At 41.5% G+C, this 22203-nt stretch overlaps 2 protein-coding genes across 2 annotated transcripts; one reads left to right on the top strand and one right to left on the bottom strand.

Annotated features, from left to right (window-relative positions):
- Positions 1-2132: 2132 nt before the first annotated feature.
- On the bottom strand, positions 2133-6773 carry LOC125903408 (cytochrome c). Its single transcript, XM_049600319.1, has 3 exons — positions 6616-6773; positions 4818-4992; positions 2133-3469 (listed from the first exon to the last, which is right to left on the bottom strand). Exons 2-3 carry the CDS (start codon positions 4984-4986, stop codon positions 3324-3326), a joined length of 315 nt encoding a protein of 104 aa, XP_049456276.1. The 5' UTR covers positions 4987-4992; positions 6616-6773; the 3' UTR covers positions 2133-3323.
- Positions 6774-10617: 3844 nt separating this feature from the next.
- Positions 10618-21332, top strand: rbm45 (RNA binding motif protein 45). Its single transcript, XM_049600312.1, has 11 exons — positions 10618-10944; positions 13068-13190; positions 13973-14099; positions 14324-14452; positions 15149-15319; positions 15784-15913; positions 17202-17295; positions 17594-17751; positions 17993-18068; positions 18172-18310; positions 20773-21332. The coding sequence occupies exons 1-10, from the start codon at positions 10672-10674 to the stop codon at positions 18286-18288; spliced, it is 1398 nt and encodes a 465-aa protein (XP_049456269.1). The 5' UTR covers positions 10618-10671; the 3' UTR covers positions 18289-18310; positions 20773-21332.
- The last annotated feature ends 871 nt before the right edge of the window (positions 21333-22203 follow it).

The raw sequence follows: 22203 nt of genomic DNA, 5'->3' as shown, positions 1-22203 counted from the left end.
AACAGCTGAGCGCACCCAGCCGTCTGCAGCCTGACAGAGAGCAGGCCGACTGTTTGAAGACAGTAACAGGCCGATCTGTGGCGTCTCTGCTGCTCACTGAGCTTTGATCGAGGGGGGACGTGACCTCAGCCGCCCCTCAGCTGGCTCACTTCCTAGAAAGACCTGACGGGCAGAGCAGGATTATATAACGTTGCGCAGTACATGAGCAGGTGTGGCTGTCAGAGTACGACTCAAGTCCAGCTCAGCCTGACGTGTTGAACTCGACTCTGTCGCTGATTACGTGTGCACAGGACGGAGGAGCAGAACATGCCACTGTCACAGGACGCAGCTTCAGAGGATCAGATTCACCTCAGCACGTTCACTATGTCAGACACACTGAAGGCCAGTGTGACGTTTAGCAAACCCCTGTTTGATTTAAGGAGGACATGCTGAGAGTCATTTTAAGGTGGACTCGCTGAATTTTGATAAAGATTTAAAAAGAATAAAGACGGATTTGACGGATGCAGATCAGCTGAGAGATGACCGAGGCTTCAGACTTACCTCTTTATCTCTCTGAGCTGCACTGTGAAATATCTGACTGTACATTTACAGTAAATTACTGGCAACTAGCTGCATCACTTTCACAGTAAATTGCTGAGTCATTGTTACAGTAAGTTATTGTGAAATGACAGCTGTGCACTGTGATCTCACTGCCTGTATATCACTGAGGTTTAACAGCTCCTGTAAAATTATCTTTATCTGTGCCCTCAGTTACAGCCCATTACATGACTGTGATATAACATTACACTCCTGTAAATGACTGAATTCAACTGTAACTTCATAGTTTATGAATGAATGAATGAATGACATGATAAAAACCAAACAAGACAAAGATAACAGTGTCACTAACCCTTCCTTACATTTCTTCTTTTAACTTGTGAAGTATTTCAACAAATTCCCAAAAGTATTTACAGCTAATATAAAAGTACCACCCAGTTAAATACACGCTCCCCTGACACACATTGTACACTTGATCACTGTGATTTAGCAGTGAAATTATCATATTTACCTGCAGTAATTTCACAATAAAATAAAATGAATCTGGTTATATATCACAGTAAAAGCCTGTGAGGTGATAATGATGTAATTTATTGTGAAATATTACAGTTACATATTGTAACTTCTTGGAAGTAATGTGCAGCAGACACAAAACTACTGTACCTTTTTGTTTTTTAAAAAAACATTATCGTCCTTTTTCAAGGTGTCGACAGGTATCAGATACATTTAAGACTTTTTAAGACCTTTCAGGAGAATTTCAACAAGGCAGATTTTTGGACAAACCATCTTCCCCTTATTCAGACACTGCAAGTAAGTAAGTACTGTTGGTATGTTGTCCTGTGCAGAGGCAGGTTTGATGTAGGGATATGGTTGTTAGCGCGAGTTGGAAAGTGAAAGTGTAAAGTATAAAGACAGTGTTAGGTTAAACGGTGGGTTGAAACATTTGTGACTCATTTTGACAAAAAGAAATTAAAATATGGAAAGAAAAAAAGATAAAATGTTTATGGTAACTAAGACCTCATGAATTCAACTTTAAGACTGTTAAATGACTTTTAAGGCCCAATATTTATAAAGTTAAGACATTTCAAGACTTTTTAAGGACCTGCAGACACCCCTTATTTCACCCTGTATGCTGAATATGATGTTGCCTTTCTCAAGTAAAAAAGATTTAATGAGAATATTCAGCATTAAGGGTCATTTTCTTCTCAATACGTCTGTTAAACTTCAACACAGCTGCAGAGATACTGTAGACTTTGTCTTGGCTGATTGTTAAACAAAAGGAAATGGTTCATTTTAATTTCTTTTTTAAGGAATTTAACCATTTGTATTTATTCTTCATCAGTACAGTAGCATGTTACCAGTGTTTTCTTGAGGTTCTTTCGGCCTATATTCGACAAAGTGAAAGAAAATTTGGCGTTGACGCTTCCAAACATGTTTAACTTCAACAGCTGCAGAGAGACGAGTGTAGAGCTGCTCGACTGTAGTTTAACTATGAAAACATGAGAGTATTGATTATATCAGATTTAGAATTTTACCTTTCAACACTGTAACACACAAAAACCAAACAGGTTGAAATGAAGAGACGTTCAGTCACATTTACATTTCTGGACGTTTTAATTGATCCTTCATCCATCCTGTCCACAACTCATCATCATCATCATCATATTGTTTCTGTGCATTCAGTGTACCGCCGTATACATCGACAGCGAGCAGCCTCGTCACAACATTTCTCAGCTGCAGTCAAATTACAGTAAAATAAGTTAAAACTCTTTCCGGCCTGTGAAACCAGGTAAATAACAAAATCTTCCTTCACCTCAGATGGCGCCCTCGGCAGTTTCTCTGTGTGGTACCGGAGCTCCACGACATTGTTGTTAGGCATGGTGATTGTTTGCCAGCTGATTTCACACTGGTGGAGTCTCAGCATGGTGGTGCTTATAAAGGCATTTGTACGTATCAATACCCCACAGTTCTTAGCTGTGCTGAGGCAGATAACAGTGTGTCACCCAGAGCACATGTTTTAAAAACTCGGGGGCTAAAACAGGGGCTGCTTCAGTAACCCAATCATCCAGGATCTGTTAGGAGTCCTTGAATGCAACAAGAGGTTTTGTCCAAAAGTTTAGGAGGACCAAATGTTCAGTCTGTGGAATTTAAAGAGCATTCATGGCAAGTGGTAGCTTCTGAGCACCGATAGATGAGGACAGGTGAGACACAGTGCAGAAAGTCTCCACTGTGTCTCGTCTTCGCAGGTTAGAAACTCCAGTTGGCATGAAAGCTGGGAGTCTGAACCAGTTCACCACCAAATCTCTACAGATTTCCACCCTGTGTCACTTTGATGTCTCTGATATTAGGTTAGTTTTTTAGTAATAGTTTTAAAAATGAAGTTGATGGCGGATGGCTCTGCTAGCAGAAAGTACCAGACACATGTCGTCATGGAAAACAGAATGAGTGGCAGGTCAGGCGACCTATCACAGCTAGAAATTTGAAATCATTTCCTTCTCATTAGACTCAAATAACAGATTCATGAAAAAAAAAATTAATAATAATCATACAGTAGTTTTATGTTTGGCCATTTGATGACGCACCCTGACGTTAAAGAGGAAGTGACACCTGCTGTGAACTCGCTGGATCACAAAAGCTGCCACTTTTCTGACCTTCGACAACATAAACTAACCTTCTGTGCAAATGACTAAACATGAAACAGGATATTTAGCGAGTGCAAGCCTAAAAATAAACAGACCAACAAAATACATTAAAATTACATTAAATACTCTGATTTAGTGACTACTTCATGATGTCGCTGATTTAAGGTATGCGATGAGGTCTGCGCGCTCTCCCTTCTTTTTGATGCCGGCGAAGATCATTTTGGTTCCGGGAATGTACTTCTTGGGGTTCTCCAGGTACTCCATCAAGGTATTCTCGTTCCACACAATACCTGAGAAAAGATCAGTGATGAACTATTCAATCAGTGTGCGTGAGAAGGATCTGAGCTCCAGGACAGAGCGATAAAAGGCCAGATATCAGTGAGCAAAGCTCCACAAACATCATCTCTGTAAAGAAACTGCTGCTATTGATGGAGGATCAAGCAGGATCTGTGATGCTATTAGGGACTGTTCTTTATTTAACAGAGGAGGAGGGTGGCTGAGGTGTGACTTCTTTTTCCAAATATTTTTCCTTAAGCCTCCCTGAGACACCGGCGGAAATATATACTGCAAGTATAAAACTGATCTGCAAATACACAAACAAAATCCACAAGTTAATAAGAAAATAAACTGTGTGTAAAATTCAAACCTGTTAACACAGAATTAAGATTGAAAAATAGAAACTGGATTTAAAGTTAGAAATTTTAAGAATATTACTCACTCAGGTATTATCTTTTTAATTTGTGGCACTTGTTTTTTTTTTCAGATTTGTTTTTCAATTGCAAAATAGTTTTGTGAGTTTATGAATTTCTTTTGTATTTATGGAAGATGTTTTATATTTACAGATTACATATTAACACGCGGGCTGTTGATCAGTTCACATAAGGAACTGTTCTTTATTTAACAGAGGGCTAGGTCATTTCTTTTTTTTTTCCTTTTTTAATTTTGACCCTCCCCGAAGCTACAAATATTTTTCCTTGAGGCTCCCTGAGTGACTGGTGGAAAATCGCGACTCTCCCTTCACCAGAAATTTGGCTCCTGTTATAAAATTGCTTTTTGTTAAAATTAGTTTTTTCCTGAAGTAAGTGTTCATCACACATGACGCGTCCAAGGGCCGTCAGCAAAGTGAAAATCCAATCATTATTTCTGTTTTTACAGTTTCTGGCTGTGAAAAAAATCCCCGGTAAAATAAATTGAAATTAAAATCTGTTCGCCCCTCCACTTGGTCAACATCTCTTTTTTTCTTAAAAATACACAAGCTTAAAGTTATTTGACATGCCTCCCCCTGCCCCCTCATTAATAACAAACAGTCCCTTAAGAAAAAAAAATATTAATATTCGTCTTTAAGGAAAGCAATTATCAGATTAATTGATAATGGCAGTGATCATCAGCTGCATAACTAAAAGTAATTTTCAAATATATTTTAAGTAATGAAACAACATCAGTCATTTATCTATTTTGTAATAAAAGATATTAAATAAACATAAAATAATTCTTAAGACCACGTTACATCACCTTCACTCTAGCTCTGATAACTATACTTTTGTCAGCTTCAGACCGGAGCGTCCCCCCCCTCTTCACTTGATCTGTATTCAAGGCAGAGGATTATTCAAAGCCTCATTTAACCACTAGAGAACTGACCTTTGCTCTTGTTGGCGTCTGTGTACGAGTAGCCCTCTGCCTGTCCAGTCTTGCGTCCGAACAGACCCCAGAGGTTGGGGCCCACCTTGTGCTTGCCTCCCTCCTCGACTGTGTGGCACTGGGCACACTTCTGGACGAAAGCCTTCTTTCCCTTGGCAATGTCTCCCATAATCAGCTGGAGGAGCAGGCAAACAAGAAAAGAAGTCAGAGGTATTACAAGCTGTAGTATTCCAGATGTCAATGTGTGTGACTTTAGTCACCGCCCATCTTCTATTCATAGACCACAGTTATGGCAGGAAGTTAATTCACTGCTCAAGTCTGACTGGCGCCATCTTGTGAAGGTCGTTTGAGGTGGTACCTGTAGCACCGCTCTCTTTACAGTACATGTAAACTAGGCATGGCATTCCTCTGTGTGCTGGCACTGTGCCGAGGTCATTTCAAGGACACAGCTCCACACACCACCCTTCAAACTGACACGTTGGCCTGGCCTCCATCCGCCCTGTCATATGGTCTCTCTCCCCAGCACTGGCAGCCTCAGCTCGGGTTACTCCTCAGGGAGAGCTGCCAGACTTGTGGAGTAAATAAGGTCGGTCTTAATAGTATCCTGCTATGAGGGGTGTGCTTTAATATGTGACTTTAAACCAGCCGACATTAATGTGCTTAGCTAAAGTTGTGTCAATGATACGCGCCACAGTGGCAGAGGACTGACGGGTGTCATGCAAATACTCATTTCCTCTCTTATATTATCCCTATAAATGCAGCATAACGAGCTAAACAGTTATCATTAAATAACCTTGACTTCTCTCTACAGTCAGAGCACGCTTCCTGCATGAAGATATTAATGCTGTGGTTATTAAATAACGGTTTAGTCTTCATTTAAATGGAGTAACGTGCACGTATGTTACACCGGCTGGCTGTCCTAACGTGACCCGGGTGAACACCCGCAGCACCGAGGGAAGACTGTCAGCTGAGACCCTTAATGCTCGGATCCAACAGCCATTTATAACACTCGTATCTGAAACAGAGGCTCTGAGTTATGTGCACAATGGTGACTTATAATCGACAGGTATCGACATAACAGGACTGCAGCTGTTACACTACACTGTCATTTTATAACTTATATCAGAATGAACTACAAGACGTGTACAAACTGTGGACCTTCATCATTTGATATGAAGTGAAGGCACAGTCAGCACAGATGTCACTACTCTACCTCAGCCAGCCTCTAACATGGCCACCGGCTGACTCACATCCTCCTCACCAAGGACAAACCGCACAAAGTGAAAGCAGCTTCCCTGCAGGCTGCTAATGTGCTGTTAACGCCGACATTTCCCTCTAATACCGGGACACATCTCACCGAGCTCTCCCGGTATCGTTAGCCTGGCCTGGCTAGCCTGCTAGCAAGGTTAGCCGGGGTTGTGTCACGGACCCAGACGGTCAAGGATGCTTCAATGTCGGCGTCCGGATACCCACTGTAGCATTAGCTAACACCTACACCGAGTCCAGGACACACTAAGGACGAGCTTTAATATTAATATTTCCGACAATTAAATAACATGCTACATTAAATTACCGTATTACTCATTAATAACTGGATTGGTAGATTACGCAAAGAGAGCAGCCGAGCTATTCACCAACATGGCCGCTAACGTTAGCTAGCTACCGTTACCGTTAGCGCTCCGCCGCCCAGCATCTCTTTTCATCACCGCTGTTGTGTTTCAGCATCATTTTAAATAAATAAATCACAACCCCAGTTTCTATTGGATATAACGCCACAGCGAGAAATATTAAAATGTACCTTTTGATTAAAACACGCGGGGTTAGAGTCTCTCCGGTGCGCCGGTACCAGCTGCTCCTCTGGGCCGATGAGCGGTTTCTGGCGGTCGCAAAGAAGGTCACTTCACTTTAGAGGCACCGGCTTCTGACGTCATCGTCCAATCATGTGCCTGGCATTGCGTCATGACGTCGTCCCTTTAATCCGGCCGCGTTACATTTCAAACAGACGTCCCCCCGCCCGACGTCCCGTCTTTAAATTTAGTCGGTAATCGCTAATTTTTGAGGTCAAACTGAATTCAAACACACACTGATAAAATACTCATATTAAAAAAGGTACACATAATGCATTATATTCATCGCTATGACCGTATGAGATGAGACGAGGGGACAAGGAAGGAAGCGACGAGTGTGTAATGGAACTGGGCCATCATCCTGCCGCATTCCCCAGCTTCCATTGTGGAGCGAAAGGCACCTGCTGGAGTCGCCTTATAAGGAGACACATTAATACACATTAATACATAGAAATGTACATTTATTTACTGTTGCTAAGGACAAACTGGAGTCTCTAACATTTTAGCTGTACCACACTTTAGGTTGTCAGTTATATTACGGTTCCTAGAGTTAAGGAATGTGGGAAATGTCCGCATACCTTTGGCTGTACTTGATATAAAATGTCTTCGAGGTAATGTTGGTGCTTTCATACACTATGTAAGCTTTTCTATGTGTGGTTAAATGAACTTCAACATAAATACAAGTCGAGAAAATTAGTAATTCATGTTTTCGATAAAATAACTTAATAAAACTGTGCCACTTCCCTGTTACTAAACAGGAAGAGACAACATGTCACGATGACACAGGTGAGATAGTGCTTATGTGATAGTGAAATAAAAGTTTGTACAGTTTGCACATAGAGCAACTGTCTGGTGCACGTTTCACAGAGTTCTTCACAATGGCAGACAGAAGCAAGACACCACATTTGTACTAAATAAAACAGTAATAAATAGAATTTAAATTAAACAAATGCGTGACCTGGTCGGACATGTCTCCACAACCCCACATCTGTCTAATACGCTAATTCTCTCAGTCGTATTTTCATTAGATGTTTGGCGAAATTCACATATGTCCATGTATCTGTGCCACAACCCCATTAAAACTACTATAATCTACATATCTGTCCTCACCAGGGTCACTCAGCACTGAACACAACACACAGAGGGCATATGGTGGCACACATATATGTAGCTCATTCCTGAGACCCTTCAAACAAGTCACAAGCCTCTGACGTCATATCATCAGCTGACGGCCTTATGTAGCCAGTGTTAGGCCTGCGTGCCTCAGTGACGTAGGCTATAGTACACTTAATACAGTATATAACTAGAATATTAATGTTTTTATACATGAGACATTATCTTAATATTATATTTTTTAGGCATATTACACGACTAATTTTAAAGTTTAATGTCCTTTATTATCATATTATGCACAACAGTTACAGACTAGTTGGCAATGGAAATCTTGAATGTCAAGCTCCTCCCACTGCTCATTAATAAGAATATAAAAGAGGAAAGCATGTAAGCTTGTTTTGCCATAAATTCAAACAATAAGCCCAACAAATGATACCTCTGTAATACTGACAATGTTACCTGTGTGTCTGAGGAGGACAGAGCGTCATATCATATTCCAAGGAGGTGTGACATACTCTCTGGATGACTGGGACAGGTCATGTAATCACTGGTTTAGACTAGTGTAAGTGTATTTATTGCACAATTTATTTCATCCTTTAATGTTTGTCTTTAATTCGTCCTCATGAAGTCAGACTCTGTGTACATTCAACCCCCTCCCTCCCACCTTATTTCATTAAATACATTTAATTTCTTATTTCTGTATTGCAATTTGACCTTTTGTCACAATCACCCTTAATTTACCCAAATATATATTTGTGGTGAACAGTAGGCTATCTGCAAATGAATGAACTCAATACAAACAGGGATGTAGTGAATGGTGTAATAAATATGCAGAGGTGTAAACAGTTTGTAAAACACTGAGTAAAATATATAAAGGTAAAGTGAAAGTATCATTTTAAAGTGTCATCTGTCCTGTAACCTTCTGTGAAATAATCTGCATCAAGTCTAATGAACCCACTGTTCAGATATTCCGGTGAAATATATATTTTTTTATTATATCAGGAGTTACAAAATCTCACTGCAGCATCCTTTTGTAACAGAGAGCTGAGGAGTGTCTTTACACCTCCCGAACAGTAGGTGGCAGTAAACGATCACAGCTCTGCTGACAGCTTCACAACGGTGGGAATTCACACAACTAGACTGTGCCGAGATGAGAGTGGAGAAACTTAATTTCATTCAGTTTAATTCAATTTAATTTCATTTCATTTAATGTTACAGGTTACAATATTTTTATAACTGAGCTAAACTGAAAGGCATAAATAAAAAATAATGAAGGATGAAAACAAAAATGAAATAAAAACCAAAATACAAAATGAAAGTACACGGATTTTCATACAGATGCAGGGCCTTTACAATTTTACAATATTTCGCAATGATTTTAATTTAAATAAATTGAATGATTTTTGATGAAAATATGTAAGTATGGCAGCATTCACATTCATTAAGTTCAGATATGTACAAAGAAATTGCCAACGCGAACAGTAGTATAGGAAACAAATGTACATATCTTACTATACAAAACTGAACACTGATTACAAAGAAAGTGTTTTTAACTGGATATTTTGAATGGAATAGTAATATTAAACAACACAAGGAGGAAAAGGTAATATAGGCTACTACTAGTAATAATAATAATGATAACTAACATACAAGTGGAAATATAAATTTATCTGCTTTTATTCCTCTTATCAGTTTCAAGATTTTATGTGTTTAGATTCATTAAAAAACAAAATAAATTGGGGGATGATTTCAGGATGCTCTTAGGTATGAAACATTTTGCCAGACATATAATTACATTTCAACAGAGTTCATCATTTTTGTTTTTTAGGATCATACAAAGTGATATTATCTCTAGAGATAGGAACTGACAAAGATGAGATATTTTGTTTATCCATGTCGGATTGTCAAGCCAAAATGTGTTTATTACACTATATGAGAAAAATGTATGATCTGTGGTTTCATTATCATTTTCACAAAATGAGAACGTATCATATATAGTTATACATATATATGGTTTTGAAATGTGTTTCTTTCCTTGTGGAGGGTGTAGGTAAAGTTATAGATACAGTTCTTGGTTTATTAATTGATTTTTTTTATCAAACTGTGTAAGATGTGTTTTTGTTTTGTCTCCCAGGGAATATTTTCCATTGTTCATCAGGTACAGATCATTTATTTCAATCTTTATGGACTTTATGGTACACGAAGTTTGATAATATCAAGGCCGTCACAAAAATAAATTTTAATCCTCCATTTTATTGAACAGCTGCATCTCTGGAGTTAGAAATAAGAAACTGGTTATTACTTAAAATAAGTGTCATTCCAGATTTTGATATTTCTCATATATTCCTTTACATAGATAATTTGAAATCTAATATCTCTGATATGATAAATATGATCATTGTAATGGGTAAATATCATATTAATTGTAGTAAATGGAGAAATAGCAAACCCTCCTTTGACTGGTTTATAAATGATTTCAAATTATTTTTCCTATCTCTTAAAAAATTGTACTCCAGCAAAATAGCCAGAAAGATCTGTGGAGATATATGTCGTTTCTTGCTTATTTGATTTATGCCTAAGACTTTGCTCCTCTCTAGGTTGTATGCCTGGTGATCTATAAAATGACGTGTTACTGTTTGTACTTGCACCTTATAAAAACCCCAGTTTTGTTTTTATTTGTATTTTTTCTTTGTGACTCTTTTTCAATTTCACAACTTTTCATTGTACAAAAATGTATATTCCTTACGAGAAGATGTAAGTTAAGTTTCTCTGTTTTTTGTTCTAGTCTGTGTTCAAAAAAAAAAAAAAAAATCTCTGGAGTTTGACTGCTTCCGGAAGAAACAGGAAGTTCCGAGAGCACCAACGGCTGTGCGGCACTCTCGACGGAAGCAAAGATGGAGGAGTACCCTGCTAAACAAACCGAGAACCTCGACGACCCTCCCAACAGCCGCCTGTTCGTGGTCACCAGCCGGTCCATCACCGAGGAGGAGCTGCGGGAGAGCTTCTCCGTGTTCGGGGACATCCAGGGGGTCTGGGTGGTCAAAGACAAGCAGACCAAGGAGTCCAAAGGAATCTGCTATGTCAAGTTCTCCAAGTCGTCTCAGGCCTGCCTGGCCATGGAGGAGATGCACGGCAAAGTGCTGGCGGAGGGGACCAAACCCATCAAGGTAGCGTTAACGGTTAACGGTCAACGGTCAGAGCACCGAGCAGCCGGACTAACTGACAGAGTCAGTACAACTGTCCGTTAATCTCAGTTAGTTTCAGTTAGAGCGAACTGTGTGGAACGTTAGCTTAGCTTGTTAGCATGCTAACGTCGAAAACGGCCGTTAGCGTTTGTTAGCGCGGAGAGCGAAATCTGAGTTAATTACAAAATCAACTTTTTCCTCACTCACTCATATTATTGTTCAATGACGTATTTATTGTTTGTAGAGGGTTTCAGTCTGCGCTACGTCTGTGGCGCCTCTGGCACCACCCCACTAACGTTTAGATGTGGATTAGAGCCAACTGGTTAGAACGTTAGCTTAGCTTGTTAGCATGCTAACATTAAAAACGACCGTTGGCGTTTGTTCACAACATCCACTTTTTCTCACTCACTCCCAGTGGTGACCAGTGAATAATTTATTATATTGAGAGGTTTCCAGTTGAATGTTCGTCTTTGGTGCTCCTGCCACCGCCTCAATACAGATGAGATGCGGATTGTTTATGCAGCAGGAGGCGGTGACAAACAGCTGTGGTGAGGTGAGGTCAGTTTGCAGCAGCCCTCAGTCCGTACAGTCTGTGGATATTCTCATTTATCCAGGTCAGTTCCATTTTGGCAGCAATTAAATCGTAGGCAACTGGACATTTGATTTTGTCTAGAAGACATTTCGCCTCTGAAGCCGCTTGGATAAGAGGCGAAACGTCTTCTAGACAAAATCAAATGTCCAGTTGCCTACGATTTAATTGTTGCCAAAACTCAGTCCGTACAGGAAGTCACAGAAACACTCACATCCTGTTAGAGCTGATGCCAACGTATTAAATATATATATACATATATATATGTAAATATAGTTTGTTCGCAGCTTCCAATTGTTAAATTCATGACAGAGTGACCTCTTAAATGCTTCACAGGCCATCTGTTATTTATGTCCATGGTCCAACCGCCATTTTACATGAGATCTCCTGAACACCAGCATCATATCAATCTGCTGCTGCAGAGCAGACCTGTGCCCTCAGTTACAGTAATACAGTGTAAACATCAGGCTTACAGAACACAGAGGAGGGTAAGAGTTAATTAGGATCCCCATTATCCACTGTATCGCAGCAGCTCTTCCTCCTGAGGTCCACAACCACTTTATATTTGTGACCGTGCACAAGACAACTGATAACATTTAACAAAATAACAGGACTTCAGGGCTTCACACCTGTACAGATGTTATTGTAAGAACCCTCACATCTCACTGACCACCAGTGTTTGTGTTGCTAAATCCCCCAAGAATGAAAACAGTCTAGTTTTAATAGATAATAGACTATGTATAGTTTACAATGGATGTATTTAGTCTCTGACAACCAAATGTCACCATCAGTAACACGTTTTCTGTTAACAGCATAAACCTTCAAAATCAGACGAATAACATCTTAGTCCAACAAAAAAGAAAAGTTTATCTAAAAGGTCTCATTGTTGAGTCAACATCTAAACCAATCAGCTGTGAGATCTGGCGAGTGCCAGACGTTTCCCATCGTGCTCTGGTTCTTGCAGATGGTGCAGAGCAACTGCAGCCTTTGGCTCTAACCCTGTGACCGCCTCGATCTTGTCAGAGTATTGTTGTCCACCTTTGCGTGATGTAAGAGTGAGTCGGGATGAAGACTGACTAGGGTTAGAAAGTAGCACCAACCACCAGTCAGGTGCTGGTAAAATGCTGGTGAATGCTAGATTTGCTTCCTTTACCAGCCAAAAAACTATGGTAATCTTGAGTTGCTGTTAGATTTTGGAATCCACCAGCCACAAGTTAATTTCCGTCCCCGAGTCAGACACAAGTCTAACGGACAGGCATTGTGTGGTGATTGCCAGTGATTGAATCTGCGCAGGCCTGGCTCATCTCAGTTATTCAGAGACAATCCAAAGACTCAAGTTTCCTGGCAAACTACTTCCTACTAAAGAAACAGTCATTATAAATACACTAAGGAAGGACGCCATCGTATAAATCTTTGAGTAGCATGGACCGGTTTTTATTCACTTCCTTGATACTGGCTGCTGTTGTAACCTTGTAAATGTCTTGTATTTCCTGTCCCTCTCTCGTTGGTTGTGTAGGTGTTCATCGCCCAGTCACGGTCTTCAACAAGACACAGAGACGTTGAGGATGAGGAGCTGACCAGGATCTTCGTCATGATCCCCAAAAGCTTCTCAGAGGAGGACCTCAAAAACACATTCAAAGTAACTCCCACCTCTTCACCTACATGTAACATAAACTGTCATACAAGGTCTTTAACATCAGAGAGACAAGATGGTGATTTGCAAATTGGATTCGTATTACTGAGCTCAAAGGTCCAGTGTGTAGGATTTAGGGCTATTTAGTGGAACCTATCAGAGAAGACTGCAGACTACAACCAGCTGAAACTTCCCTCAGTGTTCAGCAGGATTATATCAGGAGCTGGTTTATCCAGAGAGGTCTCTTCTTCTCCGACGCAAACAGACCAGGTGATTAAAATGATTAAAAACGCTGAATAAAACAGTGTTTTTCTGAGGCCCTGTATCAGGGGCCGAAGCAAAAGGCCCTATCTGGAGCCAGTGTCTGGTTTGTCTATTTTGGGCTACTGTGCAACATACTGGCCCCAGCAGACAGGGACCTGCTCCCCGTGTAGATATAAAGAGCTCATTCTAAGGCAACAAACATTCTTATTTTCAGGTGATTAGACACTAAAGAAAACATATTTATTATATTTTATTCCATTTCTGCCAACATATATCTCCCTAAATCCTACACACTGGAGCTTTCACTAAAACTGATGGACTTCATGTCTTTGTATTTCATTTAAAACAGTCTAAATTTAGATTTATGGCTCTCTGAAATGTGTTTACACCCTAAAATATTGGCTTTAATCATCACCTCTTGCCACCTTATTTATAAATCATGTGTATGTATAACCAGTTCAGCAGGATGAAAACAAACCTGTTCCTCTCTCTCTCTCTCTCTCTCTCTCTCCTCTCTCTTTAAGGAGTATGGTGACATTGAGTATTGTGTGATCATCAAGAATAAGACCACAGGGGAGAGTAAAGGACTGGGCTATGTGAGATACTACAAACCCTCCCAGGCAGCTGTCGCTATTGAGAACTGTGACAAAAGTAAGATGGTGTCAGATTGTTTTACAGGTTCATTATTAGTGTTGGAAAATTACTATGACTTAAATTTTAACATTTCTGTGTGCTTATAAATGAATGAATGAGTTAATATGTAGTGTGTGTTTCCAGTCATACTCACTTCTTAGTGTTCACACAGTTTGCACTGTGGATGTTTGTGTCTCTCAGAGCTGTGGGAGTGATGATGATGATTATGATGTTTTTTTTAGCTTACAGAGCCATCCTGGCTGAACCTCGCACCAAAAATACAGCACCAGAAGAGTACCCTGTGGGACCACCCAGAGGTGATTACTCAAGCAGTGGAGGTGACTCCATGAACCAGTATGCCTTCCCTATGGGTATGTCCTAACTCAGGCTTTCTCCTCTGTTATATCTGGCTTTAATTTTGGTTCTGAAGGTACTGTGCCGAAAGTGTTTGTTGGAAACAGGGCTTTAGTCATAAGACATGCAAAATAAAAGACAAAATACAAATTGAAGCACCTGATGAGTTCAGGCTCAAGTTAGTTATTTAGGGGGCCTGTTGTGGCCTCATGTGCCACTGTGAATGTAATGGATTAACTAATGACTGCTAAATGAAGGGCCGTACACATGCTGCGTTTTTGTGCCCTCAGATTCATTGTTTTCAGTGTAGATGTGCAGCCGCGCTCAAGCACCAGAGCAGGCAGAATTTAATGGCTGTGTCCTGAGATTAACAGAGTCCCAGTTTTGGAACGCAGCAGCACGCACTGCGTGTCATGTGATGAGGAGCAACCAGCCGGCAGACATCTTTCCTTCATCTGTAAATATCAGTAAATGTGAAGAAGAAGCTGATCGTGTTAGTGCAGAGCTGTCAGAGCGTCACATCTGTCCCTCATATTTTTGGCCTGATACACACTTACAAAACAGCACTTGAAGTAGATCAGGTGGTTAAAGACGCAGCATGTGTACGGCCCCTGTCTCTTCCTGAAGGTCTCTGATGTTAATACTTGTGGGAATCCCTCACTGCAGTCGTCTCTGTCCTGTTATTGACCCTGGTGTCCCTCTGACCTCTGCAGCTGACCCTGGCAACTACCCGGTCATGGACTACCGCTCCAGTGACATGACGAGGTGCCTGATGATTTCAACAAGGGCCGCACTCACCCAGGAGCAGGTGTTTGCTCTGTTCGACATCATTCCTGGTATGGAATACTGCGAGCTGCAGAGAGACGCATACGGAATGAGCAAAGGTGAGTGATGAAACATGAAATCTGGACACCATAATATTGAACGTGGATTTTTTTGATCAAACATTCTATACATGTGTCTCAGTTACTAGATTTGTGACTGTCACATGAATATGACCAACAGACAAAAACCAAATTGTATTTGAGTTTTCTATAAAATGAATAAAAGAAGGAAATCCACATATTTGAAAAACTGGAATTGACTTCATCTACGATTCAAGAATCAGTTGTCATTTATTCCACTGGTTGACCACGATCAACTGAGTGTTCTTTGATCTATCTCCATCATGTCACAACTGTAAATACATTTCCTGATTTCCTGAAGACATTGTCTTGATTTTGATATACGCCCAACTCAGAAGAAAAAAATTTAATTGGTTATCATCCTCGTAGTCTGTACATGTTAATGTGTCTCCAACAGTTCATGTCGATGACTCTAAACTTAACTCTGGTCCCTTCGGCCTCAGGTCACGCTCTGATTCGATACAGTAACCTGGGATCAGCGGTTTACGCCAAGGAAAAGCTGAACGGCTTCGAATATCCACCTGGAAACAGACTGGTCGTAAATTTTGTTGATGATGGAGAGGACCGCAGCAGGTACACACACACACACACACACACACACACCACAGCAAACACTTACTGTGTGTTTGCAGACAAGTCAGAAGTTAATGGAGACATGGAGCTGAAATGCCCTTTAAAGTTAATATAGTAATTAAGAAAATTGGGATTAAAATGCCACTGATGATCAGCAGTAACCTTCCCCGCATGTTGTCTTGGTCACACATTATATTAGTTGTCAAATATTAATGGCTGAATGTGACTGTTATCCCCCTGTGGGCCACAGTGACCGGACAGTTGTCTTCCAGGAGCAAACCGTCTTTATGTAGTAAACAAGTAAGAATGTCGTCTGATGAAATAAAAGTTGTCGGCACAGTTTAGATGTACAGGAAAGTCCCCACGTTGACCAGTGTGTTAACAGTGGAACATTTCACACTCTGTACACTTTAGATTGGTTTTAGTGCCACGGGTTCAGTTGTTATCTGCAAGTGTGCAGAAAAGATTTGAAATGACCATAAAGATCATCTTGGAGACACAAATAGTGTTAGAGTGTTCTTTGTCTGCATACTGTCTAATGTTAAAAGGATAAGTCAGATTTTTTTTGAGGTGGGGTTGTATGAGGTAACTGATCCACAGTCAGTGTGTTAAATGAAGTTGATCAGCACACCCCAGTTTGGAGAAGCTAAACAATGTACTGCTTTGGGTGGGGGTCAGGAACCAACATTAATTTTAGCCACTTAAAAGATGATCCACATAAAAAAAATCAGTATCAATTTAAGTGTGCACTGTATTGAGAGTATTTCCACAGCTTTACCTGTACTCAACAAGAAGGCCTATAACAGCCTCAGTTCCCATCTCTGCTCTCGTCACCATCCACAAAGTCATGTTAGCTCACTGAACACAGAGCTGCTGGTTACTGCTGCTTCACTCAGTTAGTTAGTTTGTGTTACTGTGTGACTTTGGTGAATCTGAACCAACCTTTAAAACTCCAAAGTCAAACAACAACACAAACAAGAGAACAGATCGAGCCAGCGACAGACCAGCAGCTCCTCTAGTGATGCTGAATCACTGTTCTTCTTAACGGAGTCTGGCTTTAAAGACAGTGATGTAATGGCTTCCTTTTCATTTTGGAAATCAGTGTGTGACGTAAAGGTAGAGCAGTGAAAATACTCTCAACATAGCGTACACTTACACTGGTGTTGTTTTAAGTGGGAACATTTTTATGCCTCCACGCCGGAGGATTAAAATAAATGACATCAGTTTAATTTGCATGAACCAGTGAAGATCAGCTAGAGACAGCCTGTGTGCTTGTTCCTGTGTGTAGTCCTGTAGGTCGCATGGCCATGCAGTTTGTAGCAACCCAGATGATGTCTGCAGCGTGGAACGGCCCCTCCAGCAGCCAAGCAATGAAACCTCCTGTAAGTACATTAAATGATTTACATCAGATCACTCTGTTACTTACCTTGAGTTACATTTAAGGAGCAGTGTGTAAGATTTAAGGAGATTTAGTGGCGTCCAGTGGGAGGGATTACAGAATGTAATCAGCTGAAACCCCTTCAGTCTTCATCGTTCACGTCTCCAAAACGACACATTTAATGAACCAGTGCTGTAGGATTTAAAAAAAGCCTTGATATGCAAAGTTTATTCTTCATCTGCAAAAAAGAGTTATTTACACATTAAACTGAATCAGTGATCCTGGGTGTGTTTATCCTCCAGAGCTTCCCTTCTGTCTCCCCAATGGCCCGGATTCAGACAGACGTCAACCTACCCTCAATGAAGAAGCTGGCCCCACCCGACAGCAAGGCCAAGGAGCGCTTGTTTGTTGTCTTCAGCCCTTCCCCGCTGCCCCCAGATGTGCTGGAGGACGTTTTCTGGTGAATGTCTCATTGGTTGACTCATTATCTTACTTCATTATAACAATACAATGTGCAACAGTGTGAGTATGGTGAGAATAATGGTCCATTAGCCAGCAGGTGAAAGGTTTAATTGCTCACGACTCTAAGCTCACTGCAAATGACTCTGGATGAGAGCGTCGAGCTAAATGCTTTCTAATAACACTGTAATGTTGCTCCAAACAATCAGCCTGACCAAACGTTCCTGTCTGTCTCTCTGCAGTCGCTTTGGTTCCCTTATCGAGGTCCATTTGGTTCCTGGGAGGAAGGTTGGATACATGAAGTACGCAGACAAACAGGTGAGACTGAACTGCTGCAGGATAAACTGAGGAAATGAACTGAAGGCTTTTACAGATGAACAAGGAGAAGTCACATGTTCGCTTCTGTCTCTCTCTGTCTCAGTGTGCTGATGAGGCCATGGCGGCGCTCCACGGTCGGGTCGTCAACGGAGTAAAGATGAAGGTGATGCTGGCTGATCCTCCCAGAGAGGAATCCCATAAGCGTCCTCGTACCTACTAGGACCATGTGACAGAAATGACCGGTAAGTGACGAGTTAATCTCTGCAGGGACCAGCAGTGTGTGTAGTGGGGGTGTTACGGTACAAGAAGGTCACGGTTCAGTTCATGCCCCCATATAGGTGTTCCGTACAGCGGGGGGGAACCCAACTGCACAAGGATAGATTTCTGTTTTTAAAATCTTAAACAGACTGATCAGCGCAACACGCTGAGGATGAAGGTAACATTTCACCACCACTGGGAACTGAGACCAACTTTTTTCAAACACCTCATGTGCATTAACTTACTTTCAGTGTATTCCTCTTGCGGCTGCATGCACTGGACCGTGACCCCCCCCCCCCACACACACACACACACACACACCGGTGTGTGTTGCACTGTCACATGCTTCAGGCAGATGTGCTAACTGACCACCTTGTAAAGAAGTGCTTAACAAAAAGGAAGCAGCCAAAGTGTGGTTTATTAGATGAAATGTAGAAATCACTCTGAAGCCCCTTTTACACACCGATCACGCCGTAGAGCGGCTGAAGTTCCGTCTTTACTGTTCCTCTTCCACGGGTGTGACGTGACACAACAGCGTCACCCTCTAGTGTGGCAGGTAAAATGTGTCTGCAGCATTTTCTAAACAACAACAGTGACATTAACATGGCAATAACGGCGTCTGCTAGCTAAGCGGGTAGAGCAAGTGTCCCCCATACAGAGGCAATGTCTTTGCTGCAACACCCGCCGGTTCGATTCCAGCCTGCAGCCCTTTACTGCACGTCGTCCCCCTTTCGCGTGTAGACAGCCCTGTCTGATAAAGGCAAAAAGCAGACACACAGTCTTTTTTTAAAAGTCAATAACAATTAGGGATGGGCAGCACAAGCAAAAACACTTTTCGAAAATCGTGGCAACTTCTCGACAACGAACACAGAGATCCATTCATCATTAAATGCCTGAACATACTCAGGCGGAACGTACACGGAACGGACTCCACGGAGGTCCGCGCGGACTCAAAGTGGACGTCCGCTAGGCCTGTGTGCGCAAAGCTCCGCACCCCAGTAACTGCTCGGCATGTATTTTTCACATCGCGGGGATTTTTCACGGACATTTTTACAGGAAACTAAAACGCGGAAGTGCGCTCGACTATGAAAGCCCAAATGACTGCGGACATTCCTTGCAGAGTAGTAGTAGACAGCGAATAGTAATAGTCGCATTAAAAAATTGATTTTTCAAAAATAAAACGACTATTCGAAATTCGAAAATCATGACCCATCCCTAATAACAATCATTTACAGTCGCTGTCATACAGCAGCTGATCTCATCCTCTGCTCAGATGATGACGATCTCTCGGACATCTTCATTTTCCAAATCAGTTTCGGCTTCTTATCTTCTTTGAGTTAGCTACTAACTGCTAACAGCTGCTTTTTAAATCTACCGCGGTGGGTCACACACACACACACACACACACACACACACACACACATACACACATACATCGTCAAAACGTCACACCCGTGCTGCCCATGATCCCGTCCTGCCAGCGGTCCCATTTACACAGACCTTGTTTCAGGGCTGTTTAAGGAAAGACCAATACATCGGCTGGCCGATATATTGGGCCAATATTTCAGTTTTTTTTACTTGTATCGGCATTGGCCGATACGCGCGTGGGTTCGCGGATTTATTTTTCCCTGGCATGATTTACAGACAGGCATCCACGGGCAGCTCTGTGTTGCCGAAAGACCCTGCGGCGCACATGCAGCGAATCCTACTGTGTACAGTAGTTGTTGTTTTATTTATGCTTCAGCTTAAATATTTGTTTATTTTATAAAGACATTACTGGAAGATTTAAGAGCACTGAACTCTTTTTTTAATTTGAATGTATAATAATAATAATAATAATAATAATACTATTCTACCTGTTCTACCTCAACTTTCCATCTTGTTTTAGTATTTTTTTTACTGTTCAATAAATGTTTCTTATTTTAAACTTGAGACCTGTAATATTTGTTATCATTGTGTCATTTTTTTGATGTAAATTGAGGAGGCAAAAGCAGTATCGGCCCCAAATATCGGCTCAAGAAAATCAGCAGTCTGTAATCGGTCATCGGCTAAGGGTGATGGAAAAAAATCGGCATCGGCCCTAAAAAAATCCATATCGGTCTATCCCTAGTGCTGTTTCTACCTCCACTCCTGGCCCAGAGCTCAGACATCCTGCAACCGTACCTTTATACAGAGCGGCGAGGCGGCATAACGGTGCGATAATCCCACCTTGAGCAGACAGTGTAAAAGGGGCTTGTGTTAGAGCTTCTTCATCCACCTGCAGTCCTCCACATACACACACACACACACACACACACACACACACACACACACACACACACACACACACCTGTACATTCCTGTGAAACTGTTGTTACTGTTTGTGAGGAAATCACTGCTGTCCACTGGTTTCTGATGACACTTGTTTCTCTTCCTGTGAATAACACTGCAGCTTCTTGTTCCCTAGGCGACTGTTGTCATGACACAATGACACCTGACCTGACCGACCGACCGACATCGAGACCTCCTCCTGACCTCTGACACGACCTTTGACACCTGTCTGACCTTACCTCTGGTCTGTGACCTTGCTGTGACTCAACAAGTCAACAGTAGCATCCACTACTAAACTGGAGTCTTAATCACATACAGAGTCTGAGCAGCAACAGCGTGCAGCGTGTGTGTAGTCTGGTCAGCGTCCTGCTTTTATGCTTTTTATTAGCTCATCATCTGAACCTTGACCCTGCTGTGGTTCCTGTCAGCAGCAGCATCTGTCCTCAGATAACCAGAGAAACACCTGAGTTGAGTTGAAAGTCTCATGAGTTAGACTGTAGTTTGTAGCTGAGCTGTTAGAAGCTGAGTGTTCTTCTTTTCTAACGTGTGTGCAGGAGGATGAAGAGCAGGATGTGTAACCTGGATCTAGACAGTTTGGGTCCTTTTCTTTTATCGTGCGCTCTGTCCATTCTCGTTTAAAACTGTAAACTTGATTTCCTTTGTCTCACTATAAATAAAACTCATTTGAACATTCCAGCCTCGCCTCGTCTCTTCTTCTTCTGCAGCTGCCTGATGAAAAACTGGACTGATAACTGTTGATGATATTTATGTTTTAATAATTCTTTATATGTTTTTCTGACGTTATTTCCTGTTTTACTTTGATCTCTTGTTGGATTTCTTCCCTCTGATTCTTCAGAATAGTTTGGAAATAAACAAGTATCCAGATATGGAAATCAATGGGAGAAAGTTGGGTGTGTATGCAAGAGGAAGAAATAAATAATCGTGAGGAGTCTGTGTCAGATTACACACACATATAGGATGCACTCTGGGCGCCTCCCATTAGAGGTGTTCCAGGCACGTCCCACTGGTAGGAGGCCCGGGGCAGACCCAGAACACACTGGAGGGATTATAGATCTCATCTGGCCACAGAACACCTCAGGGTCCTCCAGGAGGAGCTGGGGAGAGGGACGTCTGGAGTATATTGCTCAGCCTGCTGCCTCCGTAACCCGGCCCTGAATGACTGGATGAAAATGTATGTACGTATGTGTGTGAATATACACTGCTCAAAAGCTACAGGAACACTTAATGGTCACAGTGTAACAGGAAGTCAGTTAAACTTCAGAGATCAATCAAGTGATTGTGAATCAGTTTCAGCTGCTTTGGTGCAAATCAAAGTGACAACAGGTGCAATGGAGAGGCAAAAGCAAGACAAGCCCCAAAAAGGGAATGGTTTTACATGTGGCGTCCACAGACAGCTGCTCAAGTGTTTCCGTAATATTTTCGAGCAGTGTCATATTTGCGATGCAAAATATTGGATATCCAATACGGCAATAAATAATAAATACTTGGCTGATATTGATAAATCCACATTTTTCCCAACCTAATTTTATCAGGTCTCTTCTGTCAT

The sequence above is a fragment of the Epinephelus fuscoguttatus genome, linkage group LG16 (genome assembly GCF_011397635.1).
Source record: "Epinephelus fuscoguttatus linkage group LG16, E.fuscoguttatus.final_Chr_v1".
Lineage (NCBI taxonomy): Eukaryota > Metazoa > Chordata > Actinopteri > Perciformes > Serranidae > Epinephelus > Epinephelus fuscoguttatus.
Note: the sequence above shows the minus strand (reverse complement) of the source record. Positions and strands in the feature narration are given on the sequence as shown.

Excerpts from the sequence above, each read along its gene's own strand:
- rbm45 (XM_049600312.1), top strand. The coding sequence starts at position 10,672 with ATGGAGGAGTACCCTGCTAAACAAACCGAGAACCTCGACGACCCTCCC. Across the intron at positions 13,191-13,972 it reads ACCTCAAAAACACATTCAAA|GAGTATGGTGACATTGAGTA; the intron begins GTAACTCCCACC and ends TCTCTCTTTAAG. Across the intron at positions 15,320-15,783 it reads CGCATACGGAATGAGCAAAG|GTCACGCTCTGATTCGATAC; the intron begins GTGAGTGATGAA and ends CTTCGGCCTCAG.
- LOC125903408 (XM_049600319.1), bottom strand. The coding sequence starts at position 4,986 with ATGGGAGACATTGCCAAGGGAAAGAAGGCTTTCGTCCAGAAGTGTGCC. Across the intron at positions 3,470-4,817 it reads AGACGCCAACAAGAGCAAAG|GTATTGTGTGGAACGAGAAT; the intron begins GTCAGTTCTCTA and ends ATCTTTTCTCAG.